Here is a 14,519-nt window from a genome sequence, read left to right on the forward strand (position 1 = left end):
AAATTGTTCCCCTGCATTTTTAAGCTTCTGATAACAGTTCATTCTGCCCTTTTTGCAGGCAAAATATCTTATGCGTATAATATATTATACACGCAGCGACCGCACGCTAGACACTCCCTTTTTGGAGGTCGGACGGCGTAAACGTAGCGCTCAAAACGGAGACAAATTCTGATGACTATACAGGATGTACCATTTAAAACACAGCCTTAACTAGAATAGAATGTTTTTCTTTAGAAGGTTCTGTGGGAGTGTCCGATCCTCTTGATTCTGCTGCGAGCGAGCTAAAAATTTAGCGCCCGGTAGACACTTAAAAGTGCTATTATTCTGCAGGCTTCTCACATCCAAAGAAACACAATTTTCCCACAGACTTCATGGAAGAGAGTCCTTCAGAAGTTTTTAGCGGTTAATACGCTCAAGAAATTCCCTGCATTATTTGGAACCCGAAAGCGCTTCACCGGTAAGTCATATGAATCCAATCTACACCCTCCCACTCGATGTCTCTGAGATCCATTTTAATATTATCAGACTCATGTTGTGTACTTAGATTAAGTCCAGGCTACCGTATCTTCTTTAGATAGGATGACAGAATAAAATCTCGGTATGGGTTATTTTGTTGTTTCGTTGATGAACGTTAGATTGTCCTTACTGCCTCGATTTGTCCATGAGGAGGAATTCTATGTCCGACTTTCATTCCTGCAGCTGTACAAGCTGTACTTCACTTCAAGGTTGAGGCGTGTACTGACGAAATGGCTGCTAAAAGCCTGCTGCTGCGTATGGGTGTGAAACTTGGTCCCGTACCAACCACAAGGGGGAGACCATGGTTTGGGGAGAATATTTTGGCCTAAGAGGGAGGTAGTGACCCGTGGACGGACCTTTTAGTCCTGAAGATGGAGGCACTATGTTCCTCCGAAACGTTAGTATCTACCGAAGAGTCCACGCGGCGGTATTACCCAAAGACCAGCGTTCATACTTTGTCCTCTTCACGTAATGTGATCAGATTGGACTGAACTGGCTGTAAAGTCATTTCTACGCTTTAGCCCTCGTTATGATGACGTGTATAAGAGAATTGGCGTCGAACTCAACGCGTTAACTTCGGCGCTAGGTGGAGGTGAGTGACCAGCTTTACGCCCCGGCCGATTTACCCTCGGATATCCGGTCGGCTCCATAGTCCTCCGGTGGTGAAGGGAAATATCTCGGGGCCAGCTGAGAATCGAACGTATAATTTCGGGTTTAGAGGATTCTTTGACGCGGCACAGACCGAGAGGGTGAACAAGTATTTTGATGTGGTTTCCCGACATCGCATTTTACAAAAATCTGTTCTCGAAGGACACTGCGAAGACGTGATCGCTTCGGAATGCGACACACGCCCAACAAATTCACGTGGGCACCGGTTTGTGGTAAAACAATGACTTCTGTGATGTCGCTGAGGAAACCTTCTCACCTACTCTTTGTGATTCCTACACAGGATGCTGACTGTGACTCTTTCACACGCTAGAAACACAAAATGCGTGAGAAAGTCGCAAAATTCCGTGCGAACACGTTGGCCCTTCCCTATCTGAACTTCATTATCGTAACAGTTCTTAAGTCTGTCTCCCGTTGGTTTTAACGGTTGTGGTGGATTAATTTTACGTCTGTGTTAAACGCAGAAATTTACGATAATAACGGGCTTCAGTGCTTTTAGGCACAGTCGTCACCATGTAGCCTTTTAGTAATATGATCTAGACAAGGAGAGTGTGATTGGCGGGGCATGTAGCATGCATGGGGATGATAAATTAACGTAAGTACCTGGTTCAGTGTTAGTGCGGTGTGAAGCCGCGTGAGATGTGTGTGGTACGGTCGGGTTGTGTAAAAATTACGGAATTTCTTCACCAGATTAGCAACTGTCCGCTTCACGTGGTGCGCGTAGGTCCACACTTCCGAGTTATCTTGTGGCCTTCAGTTTCCTTTGGTATAAACTAGAAGGAACGCTTTGCGGAACTTAATTGCTATCTGTGGAATGTATCGAGTTGGGAAGGAATGCATTCCGGCCTACAGGACCCAGATTTCTTTGGCACTACTTTCTCTCCATTACCGTTACAGCTTCAGAATAACAGCAAGATAAGGCAGATGATTTTTCGTTCCTAGTTTGGTTGCCAAGGTTTAAGGTATTCGGTACTGTTCGATTTCTACTTACTGCCTCTTCATTAACTTCTACGTGAAGCAAAGAAACGTCAAATTACGACAGCGTAAAACTTTCCGAAGGTAAGAAACATTTTGTTTCCGAATTTCGCGTGGCTTCTGCGGAAGTCTCATATTTATCGAAGCTGTGTTACCACACTAATTTCCTTCTCGTTTCGCAAAGCCACACTTCTGGTATTGTTATTGACAGGAAACTAAAATCTGCAAAGATATAATCAGGCCTTCCTCTAGTAGTATGCCAATACGAAGTTTAATGAGAATCTGTCAATTGCTTCAGCTGTCACTTTGTCGAGAGACGCACGGGCATTTTCATAATAAGCCCAAGAGGTGTTTAAAATTTCATGTATCCCGAGACTTTTCGTGGATTTCTTTAGTCTCCGAAAGAAAATACTGGCATAGTGCATTAAAATAGGCTACGACGCTTTATAACCTGTGTAGTCAGTACCACTTTCCATAGCAACAATTTTCCGTTTGAAGAGCTTCTAGCATTATATTTCATGGACCTGCTCAATTGTGTATTGCTTGACTAAGCATCACGCCACGAAACCTCATGGGGCGCTGAGGTGTAGCTCCAGTCATTCTTAATCTCGGTTCTAATTTCACGCCCTGGCTGCTTTACCTCGTGAAAAGAGCCCCCGGTACGCTTTGGGTCGGGGGTTTGGCGGGCCCCAGAGCCGGCCTAAACACGCTTATTCGCCGGGAATATTTAGCCTATGGCTTGCCAGTCACTCTGCTTACTGACTGAGCTGCCTTGGCCCTTCCTCATATTTTGTTTATACAAGTCTATAGGAATTTTTACGTTCCTGAAACCTGGAGAAGTCGTGATAAACTCGGCAGCCAGTCAGAATCCTGTACCGTCTCTGGTAATGGACACTTTTCCGGCGCCAGTCGTACAAAAGAACGCAGATGTTCAGACCACCATCTGTTACTAGGCAGATGACGTTTTGATTCTTACTTCAGCCATCTAGTGGAATTCTAACCGTAAAGCAGAGCTCAGAATACGTACAAAGTTTGATTCTGATTGCATGAAGTGAAGAGAGCATCTGGAAGACGTAGTCTTGACTGGGAGGATAACATTAAGATGGATAATAAATAAATAAATAGAGTCTAAGGATGTCGATTGGATTCATCTGGCTCAGTACAGAGGCCGGTGGCAGGCTTTTATGAACACTGTGACGGTGGCAAAAATGCTGGAAATTTCTTGATCATCTGAGCGACTGTCAGCTTTCCGATGAAAAACTTCCCCATGGTCTTTAAACCGTGCGATCTCTATAATGATGGGGTCCTTTTCCAAATTGAATCGAAGTGTAATAATGCGGCCAGCGAATTGATTTTAGAGGTTCAAGTCAACGGGTGAACGTTTATATATTCGAAGATAATTTAATAATTTAATACGGTAGTATTGTAAGTTTCTACGAAATGGCCGGACAGTAGCTCCACACGTTTCCTGCGATTTTCCTTTCGAATTTTCTAGTTTCGAGTTTTTAACTGTCGACTGTTCTAAAGCACAAAACTAGGATCCTCGAACTTTCCTGATAGAGCAGTCGGAGAAAGAGAATTTTGCGTGTTCATTTGGCGAGAAATGGTCCGTAAAGGTTCGTAGCTGAGCCTGTTCTGGCAAGATTTGCGACAAGCAGGAACCTTGTTCTCCGTGATAATCCACTCAGCTAACTGGCCTTCAATGTCATTTACGAGTTTCTGCGTGCTTAGATACAAGCCAAGACCCTACAGACTGCAGCAGGCTGCCGACTATTCAGGGGCAAATTACATTGGAATTTTGATTACGAATGTAATAATTACTGTGAATATACGTGCTACGACCATTAGCCTGGTTCATTGATCTTAATTGTTACTTTTGTGGCTATTTGCTTCCTAATTTATGCTATGAATTGCGTTGATTAAATCAAGGAGAGTGATTTTGGTGGGCGTGTAACAAACTTAGATGTAGGATAATGCGTACGCGATCCTGGTTGAAAATTGTGAATGGTGAAGACCGTTTTGGAGACCTAGGCTTATGTCGGAGGATAATATTAAAATGGATCTTAAGATCTCTCTGCGAGGATGTAAAGTGGATTCATGTTGTGAACACGATATTGAACCTTCGGCCCCCGTAAAAATCGGGTAATTTATTTGCAAACTCAGCGACTGTCAGCTTCTCAAGAAGGACTCTTGAGTTGGTTCATTGTATGCGTAGATCACCTTAAACGATTGAAGTAAGCGAATTGTTCCAAACAAGCGTACTTCTGATTTCTCCACTTTAAAAGTGCATAATTATGCACTTTGCGGTGGTGTAGCACAAAGTGCTAACAGGTTCTCGGAAGTACACCTCACAGTTAGTTAATGTAGCTGGTCGGCCGGTGTTCCCGAGGCCATTTGAGGCCAACATTTCGGTGCCACGCACAAGGCGCGATTGCATTCCAACATGAACAACTCGACCTATGGCTGGTGTCCATACCTGGACATCTTGGCGGACTGCTGCAGTCATTTGTTTCTTTGGGGCTTGCAGCACGCATGGGCAGGCAAGAAATGTGCATACAAATTCTTGTGGCAAAATAATGAAGGGATGAAACCACCTGGAAGTCTTAAGGGCAGGAAATATCCTTTCTTTAAATAATCTTGTATTAATTATTCTAGAAGGAACATGTAAAACATGACAATCACAAACAAATTAAGAACGTGTACTATTCCGAACTTTGCTGCTAGCATTTGTTTCAGAATATTTTATCTTTCCGTCTGGAATTTAAAATCCTAAACATCAAAATTTGCAATTATAATAAAATGTCTCCTTTTTTATGGATCTCTAGGTGGTAGAATGTTTCTATATGTGATCCATGTGGGCGGGCTCGCATGACGTCGGTGTCATGTGTTCGTCTTACGCACTTCATGTAAAGAACGCATGAAACGTTTTAGCCTTACAGTTTCATAACACTGTTAAGTAAGTAACCCACAGCGTGGATCATTCAGTGAGGGGAAAGTTGGTCCAGCTGTGTCAGTGTTATAAGATATCACAAGAAATTTTATTCAAATCACAAAACCTTGAGCTACACACAACAGAAGTTGCTGAAGGACAAACATGGTCGACTGATTAATGGAAACGTTAAGAATGTTTTTGAATAATGCAGCCTATTTTTATATTTCATGGACAAAGGTTTGTGAAATTTGTGGATAATTCACGCTGTAATAAAGATTTATTAAGGATCTGCAATGAATGCAGTCAAAGATACTTGGCATGCGAATAAAATATACGACGACTTTTCTGGGAGATTGTTTAGTCCTGATGTTTATTATAAATGACATTTGGGTTGTGTAATGTTTTTATTTCCGGGAGTGCGATCTGCATTATACTAAGATCTGTCCGAAACGGATAAAAATATTGAGGCCTCTTGAAATTCCTTTAACACCGCGTTCCACTGTAAAATAATCGCCCAGCATGGGATATGTTAGGTGTTGTGGTTTAGTGCTTTGACTTGCCTAATTGCTTAGCGAGATTTGTTTTCCTACAGTAGTTTTGCCACTTTCATAATCCGACTACTTTCTCAAAATTGTGACCAATCGATTCTTCGTTGTGTAATGGAACGGGGCATGTCGAGTCTCCTTTCTTATTCCTTCCCCACTCCGTTTATTTACTCGTTTCTCTTTTACTTTGTTCTGATCTCCAGTTTCGTCAGATTCTTCATGTATGTTTTCCTTCTACCTCGATAAATGCTGTTACTAAACTGGCGACGGTAATGGAAGGCCTTCAAGACGTTAAATTCGAATATATGCTCACAAAGCCAAATTAAATAACAGGAATATGTTTATCATGTTTTTCTTCGTGAATCCGCAGGAACATAAAGTCTTTGCAGATTCAAATTGATATGCGTTGCTTATACCGAACACGTGTCGAAAGATGAAACATCAAATTACAGATATTATCCTTCTTCGATAAACTAAAGTAATTCTTAAGTCGATTTAATATTGCAGTACGTCGCATTGAAGTTTTAATTTGTCAAGTGATTGAAGTTTGAAGTCTAACGATGCAGGACAAATCATACGCAGTAACCGAATTAGTTCTATCTTTGATTCTGTAGAAGTGTGATTGTTATGGAGAGGAATCAGGGAAAGTTGAATCAGACTGTTTCTGGAAGAGAACGTGATAGTACCAATTGAGATACTTTGTACACTGCTTCCTGTCATATTTCTTTTTGGTAAAGAAATTAGTACAAAATTTTTGTAGTACCACATTTTTGTGGAGAGATCAGACACGGGATAATGTCAGACATGTTTACTGGTCCAGGGCTCTTCAACTGGAGGGCACCGAGCCGTTCATCATGGTAGAGACCTTGCAGATGACAGAATTGTTTATTCAGTGGGACATGTAAATACTTCATGAAGCATATTCCTTTTTGGGAAGCTAACAGTTAACTATTTTTCCAAATCATTCACTATATTTTCTGTGGTACCAGAACGTTCACTGCCGTGTTAACAAAAGCCCGCCACTGACCTTTGTCGTGATCCAGTTGAATCCAATCTCCATTCTCCCATCCAGTTTCTTTAAGGTGTGTGTCAGTGTTATTCCCCCGTCTACGTCTGGGATTCTAAGTGCTCTCTGACCTCAAGGCTTCTCAATATACTTTTTGTACGTATTTCTTTTCTTATTATTGTTATTACTGTTATTATTTAAACCCAAAGTTTCCAATTCGTACCTACGCACCACGCCACAACACAGCAAGGTGGACTGAGAGCAGACTGTATGCGTTCTTAACCTCGTCACTACGTTGGGGTCAGCGTCACGTTCCGGCCGATTTAACTCCGACGAACGATAACCCGTTATCCATTGGATGGGAGGTCTGGCATCGGTGGCAAAGAGAAAATTACTCCCCCGCTAGGAATCGAACCTCTGTCATCCAGCCCATAGCTTAGCCGATATATTGACTCAGATCATCATCATTATCATCGTTGTCGTCATTGTCTGCAGTCACAGTATTAGAGGGTAATAGTTACGCAATTGTCTGACCTTGTTACAACGAGACTACGTGATTTGTAGTTAAAACAAAATTGCATACGTACGCAGTGTACGTTTTATACAAGCGCATTCCTCAGAAGAAATTGTTACCTAAATGACATACTAACATACGTGATCTTGAAATTATAACGAAAACACAGTCACAGCTGACTATACAATGAACTATCGGAATGAAAATATTGAAATGGCTCGACATTTTTCGTAGAATTCTTCAATGTGAAATGTTAAAATGCCTTTATCCTTCGCTCTCGGGGTTTCTTCATGTGCGTACGGAAGAAGAAATTTCAATAGACGCTGCGTGGTATTGAGGACATGCTAAAAGTTCAGTGAATTATTTTATTTAATTTGATAAACAAGAATTCGTTGTTAGCTTCGTTGGTTATTATTTGCTGTTAACAATTTTGAACCTTGTGGGATAATATATGTTGCCGTGGTAACGTTGTTACAGGGTTTATAGGTCCTGTCTGTCTGTTGGCTGGTACTCATTTTCTGGTAAGATATTTTGAAACTTATGATATTAATGATTGTGTGTGTTAATTACTTTTAGATTTTCCCTTTGTTTAGGGCGAGAAAGTTACTAGTAACCTTTATAATAATATGACTTGTTTCTAAAAATGTATTTTTTAAGTGTTCCAAGTTGCTGACAGGCATACTTGTGTCATTCCGTTCCTTGAATGAATTTTAGACAAAATTTACACTTTTGAATTTTTCATGTCGATATTTTTTTATTATGTCAGAAATATATTTATATATTTCTTCAGATATATGTATATATATTAACTTTTCGACAGCTTTATGATAATGTCTACGACATGTGTTCTCCTTTATTAGAAATTAATATAGGCCAGTAATGATTGTTAATGAATTATTTTTTCGGTGTTAACATCAGAGATGCAGTATAGTTTATAGTTTATATTTTGTATTTTTAGTGAAATTTAATTGTGGTTTCCACATTAAAATTCTCTCCGTTTTTTCTATTCGTTTTTACACTCTCGACTCTACTACCAATAGCGCGACTTCTCGTCGTGTGTTTTCTGTTGAATGAACTAAACAGGGTTACGCATTGTCTGGCAGTGACGTATCATAAGTGACAAACATCCGCCTTTTTTTCTTCCCCTGTTTGATTGACCTACTGTACTCCTGACAGTACGCGCTGCTAAATAGCAGAGCGAGTTGTGTTCCGGTCTTTTGCAACGCCTGCTGAATACTGGTTAGGCAGCCCATCTTACACCCGTGTTGGTTGGTTTGTTGCCTCATCACGGCGATACAATATAGTGTGTCGGGTTGTGCAGAAACGTTTTTATATCAAGTAACATTTCTTCTCAACAGATGGCGTCCTGACACCAGTGAAGAATGCAACAACTACGAGACGGCGGGAAATTTTGAAAACCACATCGAAATCAAATTCAGTCTACAGATTCGGCCAAAATGCAGGGGGAGCTAGAAAAGGTAAGAGGTGAAAAATTTTCGCCGAATGTTGTATTGACCCAAGTTTTAGTTGAAGACCTTTTTATGTGCCCATTTGATCGCTTTTAAATTTCGCGGATGAATGGGTACACGTAACACGCATAGGGAATGAGAAGCGACTAAACTTTTTTGGTTAGGAAGCCCGATGGGAAGAGTCTACTGTAGATGGTACGATACGTGAGCGACTATTAGCTTCTCAGGAACGATGCCAAGTAATTAACATTGTCTTTAGCAGCAGAACCTTAGGATTCAATATCGCTAATGCCAAACGCCACTACTGGACACGATCCTGAGCCAGTTCTATCCACCTTTAATCCTCACCGTTGCCTGTGTGCTTAAGCACCACGCCGTGAAGGCGTATGGGGCTTTGGAGGTAAAGCTCCGCGCGTTATTAACCTTAGCACAATGTGAGTAGTGAGCCTCACGCTGTCACTCTCGTCATCTTGAGGCTTATAAACTAACAAGTTTGTTATGGGGATACGTCATTGCTTCAGGGGAATATAACAAACTTTGTGTCATTAATGGATTAATAGGAGCCTGAATATGGTCATGAAGGCTGAAACATTTCACACCATTAAAAATGACGTTTCCATGTTCCGAAAAGCAGATTTCGTGGCAATACCTCAATGCAAGCCATGTCGGTAAACGTTTACCGGACTACACGATATGTGAAGACGAGAAAGGATTTAGTGACACCCCTTGATATGAGATGAGAAACAGCACCCGCGAGTTTACCATGGCACTATGAAATTGTGCCTGTCCGCTGTAATTACCGGAATCAGGAAGGCAGCCAATCCACTCACTCGGCAAAAGTGGCTTATGTCACGTGTTGGGTCGTGCTTCGGTGAACTCAAACGTGACGTAGAATTCTCTGCCAGCACGAGACCACCTTTGTGTGTCACACCAGGTATTCTCGTCAGGCTTTTGTGTGCTACTCTAAGAACATGCTTATATATTATTGCTAATTCCATTCACCGCGGTTTATGTTGGTAGCTGATACTTGCTTACCTGGTAGATACACAGAGTTTTTACCGTCTTCACAGCACCCTGTCACTGGCCCATGTCATGAGCAGATAATCCAGCCCACATTATCGCACCATATACTTTTTTAAAATATCTGGTTTAATATTATACTACCATCTATGCCTACGTGTCCTAACGTAGCCTCTTCCCCATAGGGTTTCCCAACCAAAATTTGTATGAATTTCTTATCTCTCTCATACGTGCAACATATCGTGTTCATCTAACAATTCTTTATTTTATTACCGTGATAATATATGGCGAATATTAAAATGGATTTTATAGAATTATGTGAGGATCTGGACTGGATTGAATTGGCTCAGGTTAAAGTCCGATGGCGCGCTATTGTGATCATGCTTCTTAGTATTAAGAAATTATTTTTCAAATTATGGATTCTTAGACGTTCGTGAGGATACCCTGATGGGGGGTATTCGGTTTACCGAATTTCGTCATAATTATGGACGGGAAGGAACAGTTATCTCGAATTTGTGATGTTAGTGTATTACTTTTAGACCTGACGGTTGTAATGAAATTTCGGGTCCGTGGTTCGACTCAAAACAGTTTGGGAACCCCTAGTTTAGAGTAACTTGATTGAGTTGTCTCAAGGCGTCTGTGCACTCCAGAATCATTGAACACAAAGGACGATAGATTTGTGCGTCAGTAAACAAAACAATTCAATTCTAACAGAGTAGGTACCTCTCACCTGAAAACGGAGACAGAGCCAGCCTCCGAAACATCGTGATTTTAAAGAACAGACGATGGAAAAGTCCTGACAAAGAATAATTTTAGATGAAAACACTTCAAACATACAAGATTACACTTGCTTCATTGCTGCATGCAGAGTCAAACTGTGTGCCTCACTCCGCTGCAGGCGGAAACCATGACTGTCATAAGAAAACTAATATGAGTTCTGAAGATAATTGGAACTTTAATTGCCAATTAACTAATTGCATCTGTTCTAAGGGTGTGGGCCCATTATTAGCATCTCTGCGCATGGGTATCGAAGGCAAAAATTATCCCTAGTACTCGAAAACATCGCGAGATTTCTAGTTAGTAGCCGGATTGAATCCGGATCAGAGTTTTTGTGCTTGATTCAATGTCATCCTTTTCGTCATGAACTTCTCTTTGAACAGGCCACTTCCGTTTACTTCCGTTGCAGTAATGGTAGCTTCTACCAACATATTTAACCCTTTGAAATAAGGTGTGTGAATGTTGTATGGATTTGGCTGGATCAGGATATTGTCCAGTGTCTGTTAAGGAATCAGCAATGAAACTTCTGGTCCCATAGAAGACGAGGGAATATTTATAAAAGTTTTCTTTTTTTCACTAAACGACATTACACGATATTTGTTAGATCTGATGTTCTTGGCCAGAGATATTCATTTACTGCTAGGCTAAGAGTGGGGAAATCATTCAATGATGCTGTAAGGTCTAGGAGCTGTGAAGACTTTACGGTTGTAACGTGGTTTTTACAACCAAGCAGCAGCTGAACAGTTACTTCTAGGAGCTACGGAGATCCGCTACCTTCAGTGGTGTCATGAACTGCATGTTTTACGGGCGTAAAAAAGGCTTCTGAACCTCAAGTTCTTTTTTATTTCTTGACGTGTATCAACTGCAAAGGCTGTATATCTGGACTGGAACGTTAGGATGTTTTCTTTACTTCTGGAAGAAGCATTTACCCGAGCGCCCAGTTTGTTGGCTAAAATTCTAATATGTGTCTTCAGGATCCGGCCGCTTTGCCTCGATAAAAAACACGTGGTACCCATTCGATAAGACGGTGGATGGGCTCTAAAATCAGGCTGGACGTCGCGGCGAAGAGAAAAATAGCTGCCATTTCCGGAAATGAGTTTGCCGACCGGGCTTCCTGTCTGTCCCTTTTATATGTCTCGATGAGAGCGCGCCATTCCACTCTGAGTAATTCCACGAGAAGCCATAACTGACTTTCAAAATAAAAGATTAATTTGAATGAACGTTTCACAGAGATTCATTGCATTTCTCGAGGAAAGTAGACGTGGATGGTAGGACCTTCGCCGTCGAACGGAAGTTTCCAATCGCTCACGTAAAGTTTCGTCTTGACGTGACACTCGGTTTCCGTGGGAACCGGCTGGCACCTCCCACAACAAAGGTAACCATTACGTGTGTCCCATTTATTCGTCTGCTTTCATAATGCTGCTTCGTACATTTTGATATTATCTTCTACGTATGACAGCCAGAGGAAGAACTGGGTCATTGCAGCTCAGGTTGAATTTTAAGTAAGATAATGAGACACTGGCTTAATTAAAGAAAAATGGAAGTTGCATTGTGAGATCTTTGACTCTTACCTGGATGTTAATGGCCAGAATAAAGAAAAGTGCATACGGTTAGGTTAGGCTAGGTTAGGTTGGGTTAGGTTAGGCTAGGTTAGGCTAGGTTAGGTTAGGTTAGGTTAGGCTAGGTTAGGCTAGGTTAGGCTAGGTTAGGTTAGGTTAGGCTAGGTTAGGCTAGGTTAGGTTAGGTTAGGTTAGTATGCAGTAAGACCCTGCTCAGCGTATATCCTTGTACCACTTTCAACCATTCTACATTATTTAAACCCCACTTCTCGTACTGTGTGGGGGAATCTTCATCGCCGAAAATTTGTTTCCAACTGTTAAATGCAATGTCTGTCACACTTTCTCTTCTCTTTCATTCAAACGTGCGAGACACTTTGACCCTTAATATATGTTTGTTATTTCGAAGTATAAGAATAGTGGACCTAAAGTACCTGAAGGCTAATCCACTGCACAGACTAAGTCAGTACTTCCTAAAGTCTCCCCCCCCCCACCCCACTGGAGCCCATGAAAGTTGCTGAAGGTATTCTCGGACCACTTAATGATTTTACCACCTCACCTAACACTTGTAATGCGTTGTGTTGTAGCTGCTAAAGATGAAGAAAAGAGAAGTTGTTTTATTTTATTTGTTGCATTAGTATGTTGTTACTTCTACACTACTCTCTTGTTTTTTTAATATCATTTCATGATTTTTTATAATCCCAGTTTTTCCGGTGTCCATCTGTTAGAAGCCCGCGGACCACACGCTCGGAAACTTTGTACAAAGGGAAAGAAAGCCATTCGCTGAGCAATAATCACTTATTATGGTGAAGTTCGAACTTTCACGTATAGTATAGTATGTATCTTTCAATACACTGCGTTTGTAGTGTGTAATTTGTCTAATTTTCTGCAAGACTCACTGATGTGCCACTTGTAGACACTTTCCCCACTTCCCTGTTGGACCAATCAATGATGAAGCAGGCGATTCGCTTCTCTGCTGATGAAGCTCTGTTGTCGTAACAGGCCGTCCCCTGTGTCCAGTGGCGGCTCGTGAATCCGAGCAGCGAAAGAGGGAAAATATCATAATAGTTTCTCAACACATAAAGAGTAAAGTTTGTCCCACTCTACGCCATGTAGGCGTTTGGGGTGAGAGGAGGTATAGCTCCTCCCTTCCTTGACCTCGGCACTAGATGGGGGTGAGTGGTCAGCATCACGCCCCGGCCGGCTTTACCCCCGGGAAAGGACCCCCGGTACCCATTTTAAAGGAGGCTGGGTGGGCCCCAGAGCCGGTCTGGACGCAGAGGCTAGAGGAAAAATCCTCTGCCCCCGTCGGGGATCGAACCCCGGTCGTCCAGCCCGTAGCTAGTCACTATACTGACTGAGCTATACATAAAAAATATAAATAAATGAAAGGTAAATTTACATCGGGAGAAAATCCAGAAGTGCTGGACGATGATTTAACTGTTTATAAGTCCGGAAGAGGGCTGCAATCATTTTATACATCACTTTTATCACTCAAAGACAATTTAGGAAAAGTAATTTGCTGTAACTATGATACACTTCTTTTGCTCATATCTTCTATTTCTCGGGTTATGTGCACAGAGTCTTATTTCGAATCTTTTGCACGTAAGCTTTCGTATAATTTTCAATATTATTTTTATTTATTTTAGTCAGAGTACTGAACTGGGGTTTCGACTACTTGATGTTGTTTCATGTTCCTAAAAGAATATTTCAAGATAATAAATCACAACAAGATGTGTCCGTAAAGTTCTCTGCCAGCCTACACGGCCTAACAAACCAGAAGACAGCCATCTTCGTACTCGTCGTCGTGAGAACATAAAACCTAACCTAATCACATATTCTTTATGAACGTATGATAAAAAAACAGCTTAGAATCGTGTGCGTGCTAGTTGGCCATCGCTTTTGAAGTCGATTGTGTGAATGGCGTTGGAAATTGCTTTGTGTTGTGGGAGGCGAGGATGTGTTCGTCACGGTACTCAGTTGCAATCAAAAACTCTGGTCGGAAACAAGCATTGGGTTGGCATTACTGGTTCGCTTTGCTTCATGAACATCGTAAGCCATAACTAACAAATTTAACAGGCCTATCTGAAACAGAAACATACAATAAGTATAAAGTATAACCTTTATAAAAAAAATAGTTCTGTCAGTGCTTCGTTTCACCCAACGATGGCACAAAACTTCGTCTCGTTTCGTGGAGCAAGTTTCCACTTCAGAGACAAGAGGCCAGTCCACCCAAGAGTTTCTGTGTTACAACGAAATAACAAGTTGAACAGTGATTACTTTATTTAGTTCAGCACTCTGGTGCCACAAAGACGTGCTTTATACGACAGTTGTTGACTGCCTTCAATTTGTTCAATGGTCGTCGATAAGTCTGTGTTTTTCCGTACTCGCTTGACATCGATTTCGATTTATAGAAAATTTTCCGTTCGTGATTTGTAGAGATGGATGTTTTCTGTTGTGCGTCAGGATCCTTTACCTACATATTTGGACTCGCTATTGGAATAGACTGGGAAAAAAAACTAAGGCTTTTTGCCAAGTAGGAC

At 41.4% G+C, this 14,519-nt stretch overlaps 1 protein-coding gene across 1 annotated transcript in view; it reads left to right on the forward strand.

The window, feature by feature from the left end:
- Positions 1-14,519, forward strand: part of Myo10A (unconventional myosin 10A) — a 95,811-nt gene that overhangs the window by 6,834 nt on the left and 74,458 nt on the right. Inside the window, exon 2 of the mRNA XM_087342532.1 lies at positions 8,513-8,632. Within this exon, the coding sequence (XP_087198658.1) occupies positions 8,612-8,632 (21 nt within the window). The 5' untranslated portion in view covers positions 8,513-8,611. The remainder of the gene's footprint in view (positions 1-8,512; positions 8,633-14,519) is intronic.

This window comes from Zootermopsis nevadensis, unplaced genomic scaffold (assembly GCF_977971745.1).
Source record: "Zootermopsis nevadensis isolate Lab colony 2312 unplaced genomic scaffold, Znev_1.0 Znev_ptg000003l, whole genome shotgun sequence".
Classification (NCBI taxonomy): Eukaryota; Metazoa; Arthropoda; class Insecta; order Blattodea; family Termopsidae; genus Zootermopsis; species Zootermopsis nevadensis.